We start from the raw sequence: 13,466 nt of genomic DNA, 5'->3' as shown, positions 1-13,466 counted from the left end.
TCCCCGAAGTCGTTGTCCCCCGGGCTCAAAGGGAGCCGGGCCGCACGCTCCTTTGAATGGGGGACTCGCTCCCGGCGTGGGCACGGCCCGGGCAGAAGGATCAGCCCGCGCGGGGTGGGAGGCCGTCCCTTCCCCGGCTGGCAGCGCCCGCACATGCAGCTCGTCGTCTCTGGCGAGTTGTACGTCATCTTCCAGTGCTTTGCGCTTTTGCCAGCCGTCCTGGGCCGCCCAGCAGCAGCGGGGTGAGGAGAAAACGGTTCCTTCCGCGGCTGGGTTCAGCCACAGGGATCGCTTTCGCGTGGGGACCCTGCGCGGGCTCCTGGCGATGCGGTGGCCGCGGTCCGGGGAAGGGAGAGCCGGTATTTTTCTCCTGTGAAAGCAGGGACTTCTCTTCTGGAGGAAAAAAACCCACGTTTTTCCTTATTTTGGGGAAAGTTAATATCCATGTGCGTGCTTGTGTGGTGAGGAGATCAAGACTTCTTGCAGGTTTGATAAGGTAATAGGGTAAGGCTGTTTTTTACAAGGTATGCGTAAGAACAGAAGAAAAACTCGGCAGGGCTTTTCTCTAGGACCATGGTAGTGTTTCCTTTCTGGAATACACTTAGTTATTTCACCTCCAAGTTTCTGTGACAGTTTTCAAGTTCTAATTTAAGTTTGTCTGCTGTGGTTTCCAAAACTCTAGTCCTAAACGAGTGGTCGTGAAATACTAATGTAATTTTCATGTGGTAGATTAAATCCATAAATTAGCATTTTCATGCATTTCGCTTCATGTTAATAAAGATTGAGTGTTAATTAATACTGTTCAGCACCAGCTACACACACCCACTCGTTATGCTGCGTCAGTATACTTGACCATATGCTTTTCATGTTAACATTGTATTTATTTTCATATTCATGTCGTGCCTTATGAGTCATATAATGAGTTAAATACAGTAAGGAGATTTGGGGCTTGTTTAAACTTCTTTTTGTACATTGTCTCAGTTTCTAAAACAAATGTCAAAACCTTAAGCATAGACTAGTTCTTAACTCTTAGTAGATTTTGTTTGTTCTTATAACATTTACTATTTCTTCTTTGACACGTACAAATGTAGTGATATGCGGTTTGAAAATCTGTTCTTTTTCTTTCATTTACATTTTCTTTGGGTATTCTAGTTCTTAACTTTATTGTTCATGTTATGGAGTGACTGTTTGTAGTCCATTAGCAATGGATTGGGAGATAATTCTTGAGGTTAATTATTTTCAGAGGAAAGTGCAAATGCTGCTCATCCTCACGTCTTTCCACAGCATTCATCTTTGAGATCTGATGCAATGTAATTTAATAAAATGTTAACTGTTTTTCTGCAAAGTAACTAAAGTATGGCTTAATTCTGAACACAGATGTTGCCTTCGCATCATATAATTTAATTGTCTCTGGTTATGTTTCAGTCTTCATTTACTTTTTTTTTCCCAATGCTTCTTCGTTTAAGTCTGAATAATTCAATGCAATTACAAATCCTTCTTGGTCATAATTGACTTGACTGAGTAAATTCTAATATAACTCTAATGCCTGTGAAAGAAATAAGTATTCTTAACGCAAGTACATTACATTTGTTCTACAGATTGTACCTTACTGTGCCTTTTGTGACAGGTAGCACGGTCTGCTTACATGCTTGTGTGGTTTTTATTTCTTCTGGTGTCTGGGAGAGAGCAGCAGCTGTGTCAGAGAGCCTAAGAATGCTGACTTACAAAACATGTTGTCAGAAGCATTTTATCTTACTTTTAGACATGTTTTAGTATTTGTATTAAGTGTCATAATTGGACTTAATTGACAGCTTTTGGCTTCAATAAATGATACTGTCTAGGCTTTTAGAATTTTTTTTTTTTTTTTTTTTGCTAGCAGTCGTTATTCCTTCTCTCATTCTTTCACCTGTGTCATCAGTCCATCATTCTGGAAAGATTTTCTGTTGTCGCTCCATCAGAATTCACTGATTCAAAATAACACTTTACTCTTGTAGTTAGTAACAAATTAATATTTTCATACTTTGTTTTTTGTTCTATTCTTCTTGATTTGGAAAGAAGAAGTACAGACATGAACTTAAATGCTTCTGAATACCAGTTTCTCCTGCCCTTAATCTGCTGACTGTACTTAACAATTACTGGTGTGCTGTATTGTAGCGTATGCATATTGTATGTGTTGCCGACCTGTGTTCAGTGTATTGTGAGTTCTGCTGTCTGCACCTTGAAATCGGATGATCCTAATCAGTATGTTAAGTTAAATGCCACCAAAGTAACTGCATATAAATACGTAACTTGAGTTCAGTCTGGTTTTGGACAGTGTTGTTTAATTTGCTGTAAATTGTCAGTTCTAGGTGGAAATTATTATTATTATTATTATTTTCTCTTGTGGACAATTATCATCGTAGACATCAGGACAGTCCTGGAAATATTGCAGAAGTGACAGAAGTCACAAATATTTTTTCTGAAAACGGTTTAAGACCACTGGAGAGTTTTGGATAAACTGACACTTCCATCATGTAGATGAGATCAGGGAGGCACGAATCTATGTCTCCATGCCAGTTCATTAGTTCTATTCCCCCCCACCAAGTACTTTATAAACGCTTGGTGTACTTACTTCTTTGGCCCCTTCAAAACTCTTCACTACAGATGGGCATTTTCCCGTATAAGTTAGAAGAAAAAAAAAAAAAAACTTAGGCTGTTTTATTACTTACCAGCCACGGTCTGATTCAGCAATGGGTAGCAGTGTAAACTTTAGTCTGATTATCCCACCAAGACTGGGTGGAAAGCTTGCTGAGGTAGGTGGCAAAATCTAACTGTTTCACACCATATTTGACTTGATCTTTTAGAGCAACCCCCATCCCATTCTCCTGTTTTGGTGCTTTAAGCTAAACACCAGACTGGAAGGGTGGGTGGGTGGCTGAGGGGAGAGTTCGTCTGGTCTGCTATCTGTACTGCTCAGGCAGTAACCTCCAAGAGAGGTTTGGGAGGTTGGATAGGGGAGGCAAGCTCCTGAAGTACGGCAGCTTTGTCTTCTAGAGCTTGCGTTTGTAACCCATAGAAATAGTTTACATGCTAGCTAGAGCTGAGAGAACTAGCAGGGAGAGCCCTGCCTGGAAGATAGACAGTGTGGTCTGTCTGCTCAGAGTACTCAGCCACACAGGCGTTGCTGGAGAAAGGGCTGACCCAGGTTAGGCAGTTCCCTTGGGAAACCAAAGAGTGATTCACCCCCAAATACTCGTATGCACTGCAAACTACAGGACTTTGATGAAAAGCATTGGGATACATTCCCAAAGAATGTATCTTTATTTGAAGCACTGACAAAATCCAGTATCTGTCTCCTAGAAAATTACCCTTACTTAAACGTCCTTACAGTTTTTAAGAATAAGACTTTCTGTTTCTTGTTTTCTTATGTAAGAAAAATGTATTAAAATGGGAATTGCAAACCCATTATTCCATGCCTGTTGGCCTGGTCTATGGATGTAATGGCAACGTTCAGCCCTACTTTGTCAATCTGGTCTGACGATACAGAACTGTAAAATAACTTTTTTTTTTTTTTAATATTCGGTCATTTATTTGAAAACATCAATTATGTTATTAGGACTTTTTGGCTTAGGAAACGTTAAAAGATTAAAGAAAAAAATTGAAATATTAAAAGTAGAAACTGGCACAATAAGGTTGGCGGCATGACTAATAATTACATTCATTTATATCGCATGAAGAGTATCTTTAGAAATTAATTTAAAAATACTTTGGAAATTGAAAAGAGGAATAAGACTACCACTTTTAAAAGGAACCACTTAAAATATTAATGACTATGGTAATAATGGATTTAAAGATACAATAACATCTTCATTTCTGACCTTTGCTCCCTGTTAGATGTCAGTCTCTTCCTTTCTTTCATACTACAGTAGTACCTGTAGGATTCCTTTCAACTAAAGTTCACAGGTGGGTTTAGGGAAGGATGGAGTTCAATGTGATAAATGTGCCATACACCTATTTTATTCTTGCTTCTTTCAGGAGATTGATAGTCAAAACCTTTCTTCATATAATAGCCATATGTAGTAACTAGTCTCTAAACCACTGCAGGATACTTTAGTTTGGTGGAGCAAAGACGAACGGGACATCCAACAGAAAATACTTTCTTTAATAAGAAATGTTGGAATCGTTTTCTTGGAAGGAAGTGCATGTGCGGACGGTGTGGAAACCTGAAGTATTTCAAGACTCCTTCCCAGTTACGTCTTTGAACTACTGATACGTACTGCACTGAATTGAAATGATTTTGAATTTGGCATCATCTGTAGGGCTGCCATCACTTTATTTAGTGGTATTGAACTGGAAATGCTTTGTACTTTGTTTGTGGTCTTTCTTTAGACCTAAAAAAAATTACCTGTCTGTCACCTGTAGTATCTTGTAAACTTCCAAGAGCCTCGTAATTCAGTTGTCTTTATTGTTCTGGAGCAGGAGTGAGTGGAGGGAGTGGTCCTTAGGTGTGTGTTGCTCATAGGAAGATAAAGTCATTATTGTTATTCTCAGTATTATGTGTGATAATACTTTACTTATGGTAAAGGAAATACAAATGCACTTAAAATACATTCCACCTTTTTTATCAAGACTTAAATTTAAAATTCTTTGCCCTTCCCTCCCTTCTGCTACAATTGTTGACATGAATTCCCAGTACAATCCAGTGCTTGTCCATGTGCATTACTAATATCTAAGCACGGGAAGAGACAGTTATGTAGAGGAATACAAGCAGTAATTTCACTTCTTTGAGTGCATTTATTTGTGATTTCAGGAATATTTAATCGTCTAGTACTCCAAGACTTTTTCTCTTCTAAAAATAAAGTAATTTTATAAGGAATCTTGCTTACTTTTTGGAATATATTATAGTCATTGATACCATATTAGGAAATGCAGAATGTAAGTGTAGGTATTCAAATACTAAGGAAACTCAAGATAAAAGTATCAAACATCATCATGTATGTCTGCTCACATTGCCTGGATTACTTTTCTATATGCAACTACAAATTTTCACTTTGAAAACTGGTTTAAATTTTACCGTATTTTAATCATTTAATATAGACTGCTGGCATACAGTTTGCAAAATGAATATTATAATCAGATTCTTGGAGTAGTAGTTGTAGTCACAATTTGAACAAGGTTACTTTACACAAGGCAGCTTGTGAAACTGAAATTTGCAGCAGTATAGAGTCTTCTGTTCTTACTACAACATGCTTTTCTTGGAAGCAGATACATTCTCAGATATCATCACAGCTTTATTTTACAGTGGAGAAATAGTAATGGAATGGAAAGCTGATGTTAAAGATTTGTGCAGTTACTTATACATCAGTACCCTTACTACTTGTATCTGAGACTTTGCCCTGTTTGCCATCTTGCTTAAAAGAGGAAAAAATCAAATAATTTTGCTTTTTTCATATCTGAACTCTGCTAGTAGTAACTTCAGATATGTATGTTCTTCGCTGTGCTGTCAGTAATTATGTTCTCTTTCGGATTTTTTTTTCCTTAAGATCTGGAAGACTCCCACTACTCCTCCTCATAATTGGTGTATGTGTTTAAGCCTAAATTGTGCATTATGGCAGACAAATTAACAAGAATTGCTATTGTCAACTATGACAAGTGTAAGCCAAAGAAATGCCGTCAAGAATGCAAGAAGAGTTGTCCTGTGGTTCGAATGGGTAAGAGATGTAATTTAACAAAGTTCTCTTTCGGATGGAGAAGCTTTAAATCATGTACTACTAGAAGGAACTAGGTTTTTATAGTTGTTAGTTTTTATTTATCATTCATGCTTCGTTTCATAAAGCCTTTAAAAGTATCACTGAAAGCATGAACAGTTCATAGTAATAATGCCACTTTTCAGGTCTTCAGATGATCTGAAGCTTCAGTGAATGTTAATGTTACATGTCCTCTGTGGAATTTAGTAGTACTGGCAAGAATTCTGATTCATCAGAAACTTTCCTGAGTTAATCTTATTCTTTTTCACCAGGAAAACTTTGCATAGAAGTTACATCACAGAGCAAAATAGCATGGATCTCAGAAACACTTTGTATTGGTTGTGGTATTTGCATCAAGGTAAAAGTTAGGCTGCTTTATTTAAAGTGATAAAATTTCCTTACTATGATGTTATATTTAGTAATGCATACTGTAACTTCAAAAAGCAATTTTGTTTCCTTCAATAATCAGACCTTGTTAACTGTTATTGTTTATAGAAAGTGAAGTACCATGTCAGTTTACTGAACTGGTTGGGTTGCAGGGTGTGGGTTGTAACTTTTTGTTTGGCTTTGTTTGTGACGATAGACACCTAGCAGTAGAAAGATCTTTTTGTAAAAGAGCTAGCAAATACAGGCAGTGTGCCTTATTTGTATTGTAGACTGACAGTCTAAATTGAGAGCTATGTAATTTGAAAAATGTGGTGTAGAACTTCTTTGGGAAGTTGACTATGTAAATGAAAGTGTAGTAATTTGGTAGAAGTTCTCTTAAAAATATTTAAATGCACAGCTGGGTGCAGTACAGAACATAGCATTTTGTTAATAAATTGTTTGTGTGCACTAGTAATCTGTAAATTTATTTCAATTACAGAAATGTCCTTTTGCAGCCTTGTCAATTGTTAACTTACCTAGCAACCTGGAGAAAGAAACCACACACAGATATTGTGCCAATGCCTTCAAACTTCACAGGTATTTTATTTTTCAAATCAATGTAAAAGAGACGAAAAAATTGAAGTTTTTGATAGTCTAAACATAGTGCGCATCAAGGTGTTCTTGGTTATTACCTCAGTAGCTTCCTTTTTGAATGTTAATTACTTTTTTTCTTATTAAAAAGTATTATAATGAAATAAAATTTTAGCTCTCATTTTACAGAGCGCCTGTTTAAAGACCAGACTGCTCTTAAATCTTTCTATGGTCTTCTATTTTTAAGGAATATTGATTTAATTTGAATTACATATTGGCAAGTTAACAAAGCAGGCTGAAATAATCAGAAAGTCTGAAAACAGGTTGCAACATTTACTTTACCACCAAATGTTGGTGTCTGATGGCATTAACATAATCCAAAGTTATTGATGTTGTGTACAGGCTGCCTATCCCTCGTCCAGGTGAAGTACTGGGATTGGTTGGAACCAATGGTATTGGAAAATCAACCGCCTTGAAAATTTTAGCAGGAAAACAGAAGCCAAATCTTGGAAAATATGATGTATGTATCGGCAATAAAATAGAGTTGGCATTATAGCTGTGGTTGTATTTTTTTCACTGAATTTTCGTATCTGTCAACGCAACAGAATTTGTGATGACATTGGCACTTTCCCTATTAACAGCCAGTGACCTACTCCACACAGAAACAATAGTAGAAGGATGTTGTTAACAAAGGCCTTTTTGCAAATTCTGTATATTTCAAGAAAGATGAGGATACTAATTATAATTGTAACTCACTAAAGATAAATATCAGAGGTAGGTTTCTGTCTTTAAGTCACACTTAAGGGGTTTTTTTTATACCAGTCTTTAAAAATGTCAGCTTTTTTTCCCTGCATAACTTATCTGTTCCCCATCAAGGGATTTAAGTAGCTCAAGTTTTGGAGTTTCTTCCAAGTTCAACATGGTTTTTATCTGAACAGCTCTAGTGTCTATGAGCGCTTACCATGTATCCTTGTGATCTTTTAGGCTTTTTTGTCTTTGATTCTTTTGAAGATGATCTCTTAATATATGTCGTTATCATAAGTTGTTGTTGAAGATATTTCCCACTGTACACTCTTAATACTGAGTTCTGAAAATCCTTAGTTTCGTCATGTTGCTACTCAGAAATTTCGATAGTATTTTTTGAGCACCAGACATAGAACAACTTGTAATCTGCTGGTCTTCGTGGGAGATCGTAATCCATTTTCCTATGTGTTTACACTAAGTCAAACTGTGCAGCCAGCCAGCGAAATAATTTACAGGGGTTTGTTTACCTAGCACTACTCCAAAGAGTGAATATTATTAGAGAAAAGACATAAATAATAACTATTGTGACTCTTCTTACCAGACGGTATTTCAGTTACCACCTTCTCACCTTCAAATTACGTGGTGACAATTGAATTCTGATGCTCACTTTTGTCCTTCAAGAGGGACTTGTAGGAACAAGTGTGTTCAAACTTTCTTCATCAGTTTCTTTACCTGAAAATTGTAACGGTTTAATAAATTATTCATTTCATGGCTACCACTTAAAACTACAAAGTAATAATCATTCCCCAGCTGTATTTTCCATTCTCTTTCAAGTTTGGTTTATATTATTTTGTGGACTTCTTGTTTCAGGTGGTAGTATTGCAGAAATAGCAAAACTTTTGACTTTCTGAATGTGTACTTAATTGAATTACCATGCTTCCAAAATCAGACTTTCCTGTGAAGAGCCAAATCATTATGACCACAGAAACACGTGGTATGAATTGAATCTTCCATGTTGCTTCTGCTCTAAAACTTACAAACCATTTCCTCTGTGTATTTGCTTGGTTTGGAAATATGGCTGTGTTGCTCTTGTTTCCGTACTGTTTACCATCAAAATAATTAACTCAGCACCATTCAGAGTAGTACGCTGTGTAAAACGAAACTGTACAAGTTGGGACTTTTTCCTGGGTGATTGCTCTGAACAGTTCCTTTTTTTTTTGCCATTTTTCTTTGTGTTCTCCTTCTGTTTCCTTGGAAATGTTTGCTAGAAGCAGAGAAAATGACCAATTTTTTTTGTGCAAGTTGATTTTATCAGTCCAACCCTTTTCCTTTGGATTAGCTAGATCAGATAGTTAATAAGTGCAGTTACACTAATCCATGCTATCGTTTTCCCCATGAAGTAGTTTCACTCGTTGCTTCTTAACTGTCTAAGGACAGTTTTGGATGTCCTAGGTGCAAATTTAAAATGCTTTTTCTTGAAAGGGCTAGTGACACCTGGAAAAAAAATCTGAACTTCTGCCCTCCATTTTGCAATTTTATAATTTTTCTATTTTTTTTTAATGGAAACTTTGCGGAGGCAACATAACAGTTCGGTAACTGGCTTTTATCCAGGCTGTTTTTTTAATCTTGCAACCATATTCTATTTGCTGTACTGATCGGAATTTTAAAATTAGGTATTTTTTATGATGTTTTTAGAATGGTATAAGTAGACACGGTCTTTAATTTTGTCACAGGATCCACCTGACTGGCAAGAAATTTTGACTTACTTCCGAGGATCTGAACTACAAAATTATTTTACAAAGATCCTGGAAGATGACCTGAAAGCTATCATTAAACCTCAGTACGTGGACCAGATCCCTAAAGCTGCAAAGGTGAGAAATTTCAGGAGCTAATAGAAAGCTGGGAGCTTCTCCTGTAATACTTCTCTTGTGTTTAAAGATTTTATTTAGCAGCATAATTCAATGTCAAAAATCCACTACTGTCTGAAATTTTTAATGTTGAAATAATGTTGTGGGGTTTCTTTATTATTTATCATGCAGGGAACAGTGGGATCAATCCTGGATAGGAAGGATGAAACTAAGACACAAACTGTTGTATGTCAGCAGCTTGGTAAGTAATTCTGTAAAGTCAAACTTGAAAGCATTTGAGAAATTCATATTTACTGAAAAAATAAAGTTACTACTAATGTGATAGTAGATTTAAATGATATCAATTAAAAAAAAAAGTAAAGATACTTTAGTTTAAAGCCTAGGGCTTGCTGTAAGCGTATCGGAACCAATGCAAATAATACTTTCCAGGGGCAAAGGCAAACTAACAGATACATGCTAGTTAACAGAATCTAATGCTGTTTTTGTTCAATGGTAGAAAGTATTTATTTTTAAATCTGGAAAAATTCCAGCTACCATCTGCTGCTCTTGCTTGCTTACAACTCTGGCAAAATCTAAGCATCCCCTCTTGTGAGAACCATTGCATATAGAAAATACTATGCAAGTACAAAAAAACCTTCCCCTTCCCGTCCTGTCGTGTGTTTGTGTTCCACCCCACCCCCCACTGTATATAGATAATTATAATGGGATTAATACTGACTTCTGAGAATAATGCCATTAATAAGAAGAACATCTGCATAGTCCAGCCCTGGTAATTTTTTTGTAGGTGTTTTGAATTCAGTTGTTATTAAATTTAGGTGTTGCTAAATTGACAACAGGGTTCTTTGTGGGAGATCTGGGTGGCAAAGGTGGGGCTGCATTGTGCCACCAAGAGCGTGGTCTGAGTCCCACTTAACTTATTAGCGAAACAGTGTATTTGTGAAATTTGTTGTTCATAAAGCTGATGAGAAAATGCTGTCTTCACCCATTTGCTGTAACATTTGGGGGACTTGATTTTCCTGAAAATCAGAACTCTTCAGCCAGCTCTAACAAGAAACACTTTTAAAACTGATATAGGTTCTTTTTAGGGCCAGAAGTCTTTACCAAATACATGGTGGAAAAACAAATAGAAATGTAATCCTTCTGCATGATAAGAAGCAGCCATACAAATTAGTCAGCTAATGCTGCAGAGAAGCCGTAACTTGCTGTGACTTACAAACAGCATTATGATGCTTCTATATAAACTGAACGCTTATTTTACTTCTGTTTTTTCCTCTGTATAGGATGTCTGCTGTGATTATACATGTTTCTGTAGGTAATAAATATGAATTGTTATGTTGATTGTAACATATCTAAAATTAACCACTTATTTGCAGACTTAACCCATCTGAAAGAAAGAAATGTTGAGGACCTTTCAGGAGGAGAACTTCAGAGATTTGCTTGTGCAGTTGTTTGCATTCAGAAGGCTGATATGTATGTTTAATTTACTTCTGTTACACATTGCTTCTAATAATCTGTCTCAGAATATGGTCCTCTAATTTACATTTATTGTTAGAAATAATACTTTTGTTTGAAGTATTTAAACAAAGGGATTTAAAAAAAAAAATGGTTTTACCAACTCAGCAGCTGTGATCCATATTTACTCCATATATAATCTCTGGGTTTTTCATACTTTAATTCGTCTGACTGGAAATAGCTAATTTCAGAGGCCAGTGTTAAATTTCAGCATCACACCTTCATACCCTTTCCCTAATCCCACATAAATGTATCCTGTTCGACAGCGTACCTCATTTAGCCTCTCTGCATAAGAAATGGACAGATGCTTCCCCACCTTTGGGAACTTGTGTCCCTCTTCTCCTGTCTTGCAACCAGGAAATTACTGTCTAGTCTATGCTGTTTCCTGACTCCTTGGCACCAAGAAAGCAAGATCAGCAGTTACGGGGGTTTGGGGGCTTTTGGTCTGATTTTTAAATTGTTTGTTTGTTTGTTTGGGTTGTGGTGGTTTTGTTTGGCTGGGGTTTTTTTGGTTGGTGCAGGTTTTGGGTGGGTTTTCTTGTTTGTTTTGTTGTTTTGTTTTTCTCTTTTGGAAGATGTCCTTCTTCCAGTCTCCTAAAGTATTTTTGCACTTTTCAGTTGATGTTAAATTTAAGCTGAATCAGAACTGAGTGCATGGGATTCCTAACTGATTGCTGATTTCTCGTAACATTTGATAACTTTGTCAGAGCTTTTGGCAAAGTAATACTTAACGCAAACCGTTTAACAATTTCATGCGACAGTCATCAGAGATTCAAGGCAGGTGTCAGTACATAATTCTCATTTTTTTTGTCTCTCTTTCTCAATATAAATAATAGTAATTTTTTATTTCTGTGTATTTAATGGTTGAAATGTTAGTATTAGGTTTGAATATGTGGAAAGCTTGCATTCACTAAGACTTCATTCTTTCTTTTGGGGCTAGCTTCATGTTTGATGAACCTTCTAGCTACCTAGATGTCAAGCAGCGCTTGAAGGCTGCCATTACTATCCGATCCTTAATAAACCCTGACAGGTAAATACAAACTTTAAATGTTTTGCTAGACTGTAATTATGTGACTGTGACTGTTTACAGTGGGAAGAAACATCCAGTCCATCTCCCTAGAAGTGCTGGCTTCTCAGTATGGTACACTAATAGATGTTTGAAATATTCTAAGTCAGTAATATTCTATACCTTTGCATTTTGGAAACTGATTTCCTATAATTTCTGTACTATTCAGCATTTTGTAATAAGGATGTGAAAATACAGGTGGTTATTTTTCACCTGAATATTGCTGTTCCATTCCCTTCTCACAAAGATTTTTTTTTTCTTCTTAAAATTTGCTAAATATTTTTCGCTCCAGTCAATCAATATCCTTCCACTTATTGTACATAAAGAAGCTGCCAGTCTACACTGAAGATGGACTTTCAACTTGTCATTCACAATGTCTGTTTATTGGACAGTTTAAAAAAAAAAAGCTTATCAGAGATTTGAACTCTGTCCTTATTTAGTATAAAGCTAAGAAACCATATTAAATGAAAATCATGTTGATAGCTTTTGCTTATGCAAGACTAGAGTAAGAAGGAAAGAAAAAATGTTTTGTATTGAGGTGTAAAAGCATCTCTTCTGGCTCTGTTTTTCAGGTACATTATTGTTGTGGAGCATGATCTAAGTGTGTTAGATTATCTCTCTGACTTTATCTGCTGCCTGTATGGTGTGCCAAGTGCTTATGGTGTTGTTACTATGCCTTTCAGCGTAAGAGAAGGTAATTCTTGCCATATTTCTCTTTTTAAACATAACACAAAAATTCTATGGAAGGAAAAAAAGGTACCAAAATGGTAGTTGCCTCTTACGTGAACATGTCGTCTTCCTGTTACAGTTCAGTAACTAAAAACCTACTGTTTTATTTTGCGCAGAACTTCTGTTTTACATGATCCTAAACTCCTAAGTCAACCCAGAAGTCTTAATTATGAAATGCCCTTTGTCTCTTGCTATGGACATAATTTTGATACTTGCAGGTGTTTTGTAAACAGTGGAGTTACACAAAAGACCCTATAAATAGTAGAGAAAGGGCAGGAGACAGTTTGCACAGAACAGAGGTATGTAGCGTTCAACTGAATTGACCACACTTGTAGCACTGAGACTCAGTTACAACTGGTTTTGTGAGAATGGGTCCAAGAGCAGTAGTTTCTTTAAACCCTACACACATTACTCATACTGGGTTTTCAGGAAGAGCTTCTATAGCCTTTCTGTAATTTCAGTAAGATTTGTCTTCATTCGATTTGCGTAACGTACACACTTTCAAACAGGAGGTTTTGTTGCCTCTTTTAACATGCCATTGAAAATCCAACGTTCTCCTTAGCTGACTAGAATTTACAGCCGAGAATTGCAATTCATCTTGTCTTGCTTTGTTGTAGACCTTCTTTAATGATCTTTTTTCTTCCCTTCGTAGGCATAAACATTTTCTTAGATGGCTACGTTCCAACAGAAAATCTAAGGTTTCGAGATGCATCTCTGGTCTTTAAAGTGGCTGAGACGGCTAATGAAGAAGAGGTTAAAAAGATGTGTATGTACAAATATCCAGGAATGAAAAAAAAGATGGGAGAATTTGAACTATCCATAGTAGCCGGAGAATTCACGGATTCTGAAATTATGGTGATGTTA

The 13,466-nt window shown here is 36.5% G+C and overlaps 1 protein-coding gene across 1 annotated transcript in view; it reads left to right on the top strand.

Annotated features, from left to right (window-relative positions):
• The first annotated feature begins 5,521 nt into the window (after positions 1-5,521).
• ABCE1 (ATP-binding cassette, sub-family E (OABP), member 1) overlaps positions 5,522-13,466 on the top strand; it is an 11,405-nt gene continuing 3,460 nt past the window's right edge. Inside the window, exons 1-10 of the mRNA XM_009328747.1 lie at positions 5,522-5,690; positions 5,999-6,084; positions 6,592-6,689; positions 7,086-7,203; positions 9,161-9,298; positions 9,467-9,536; positions 10,669-10,765; positions 11,748-11,837; positions 12,446-12,567; positions 13,255-13,466. Coding sequence (XP_009327022.1) covers positions 5,588-5,690; positions 5,999-6,084; positions 6,592-6,689; positions 7,086-7,203; positions 9,161-9,298; positions 9,467-9,536; positions 10,669-10,765; positions 11,748-11,837; positions 12,446-12,567; positions 13,255-13,466 — 1,134 coding nt within the window. The 5' untranslated portion in view covers positions 5,522-5,587. The remainder of the gene's footprint in view (positions 5,691-5,998; positions 6,085-6,591; positions 6,690-7,085; positions 7,204-9,160; positions 9,299-9,466; positions 9,537-10,668; positions 10,766-11,747; positions 11,838-12,445; positions 12,568-13,254) is intronic.

This window comes from Pygoscelis adeliae, unplaced genomic scaffold, assembly GCF_000699105.1.
Source record: "Pygoscelis adeliae isolate BGI_AS28 unplaced genomic scaffold, ASM69910v1 Scaffold66, whole genome shotgun sequence".
NCBI classification, from domain to species: Eukaryota; Metazoa; Chordata; class Aves; order Sphenisciformes; family Spheniscidae; genus Pygoscelis; species Pygoscelis adeliae.
This window is presented reverse-complemented; position numbering and strand designations above follow the sequence as displayed.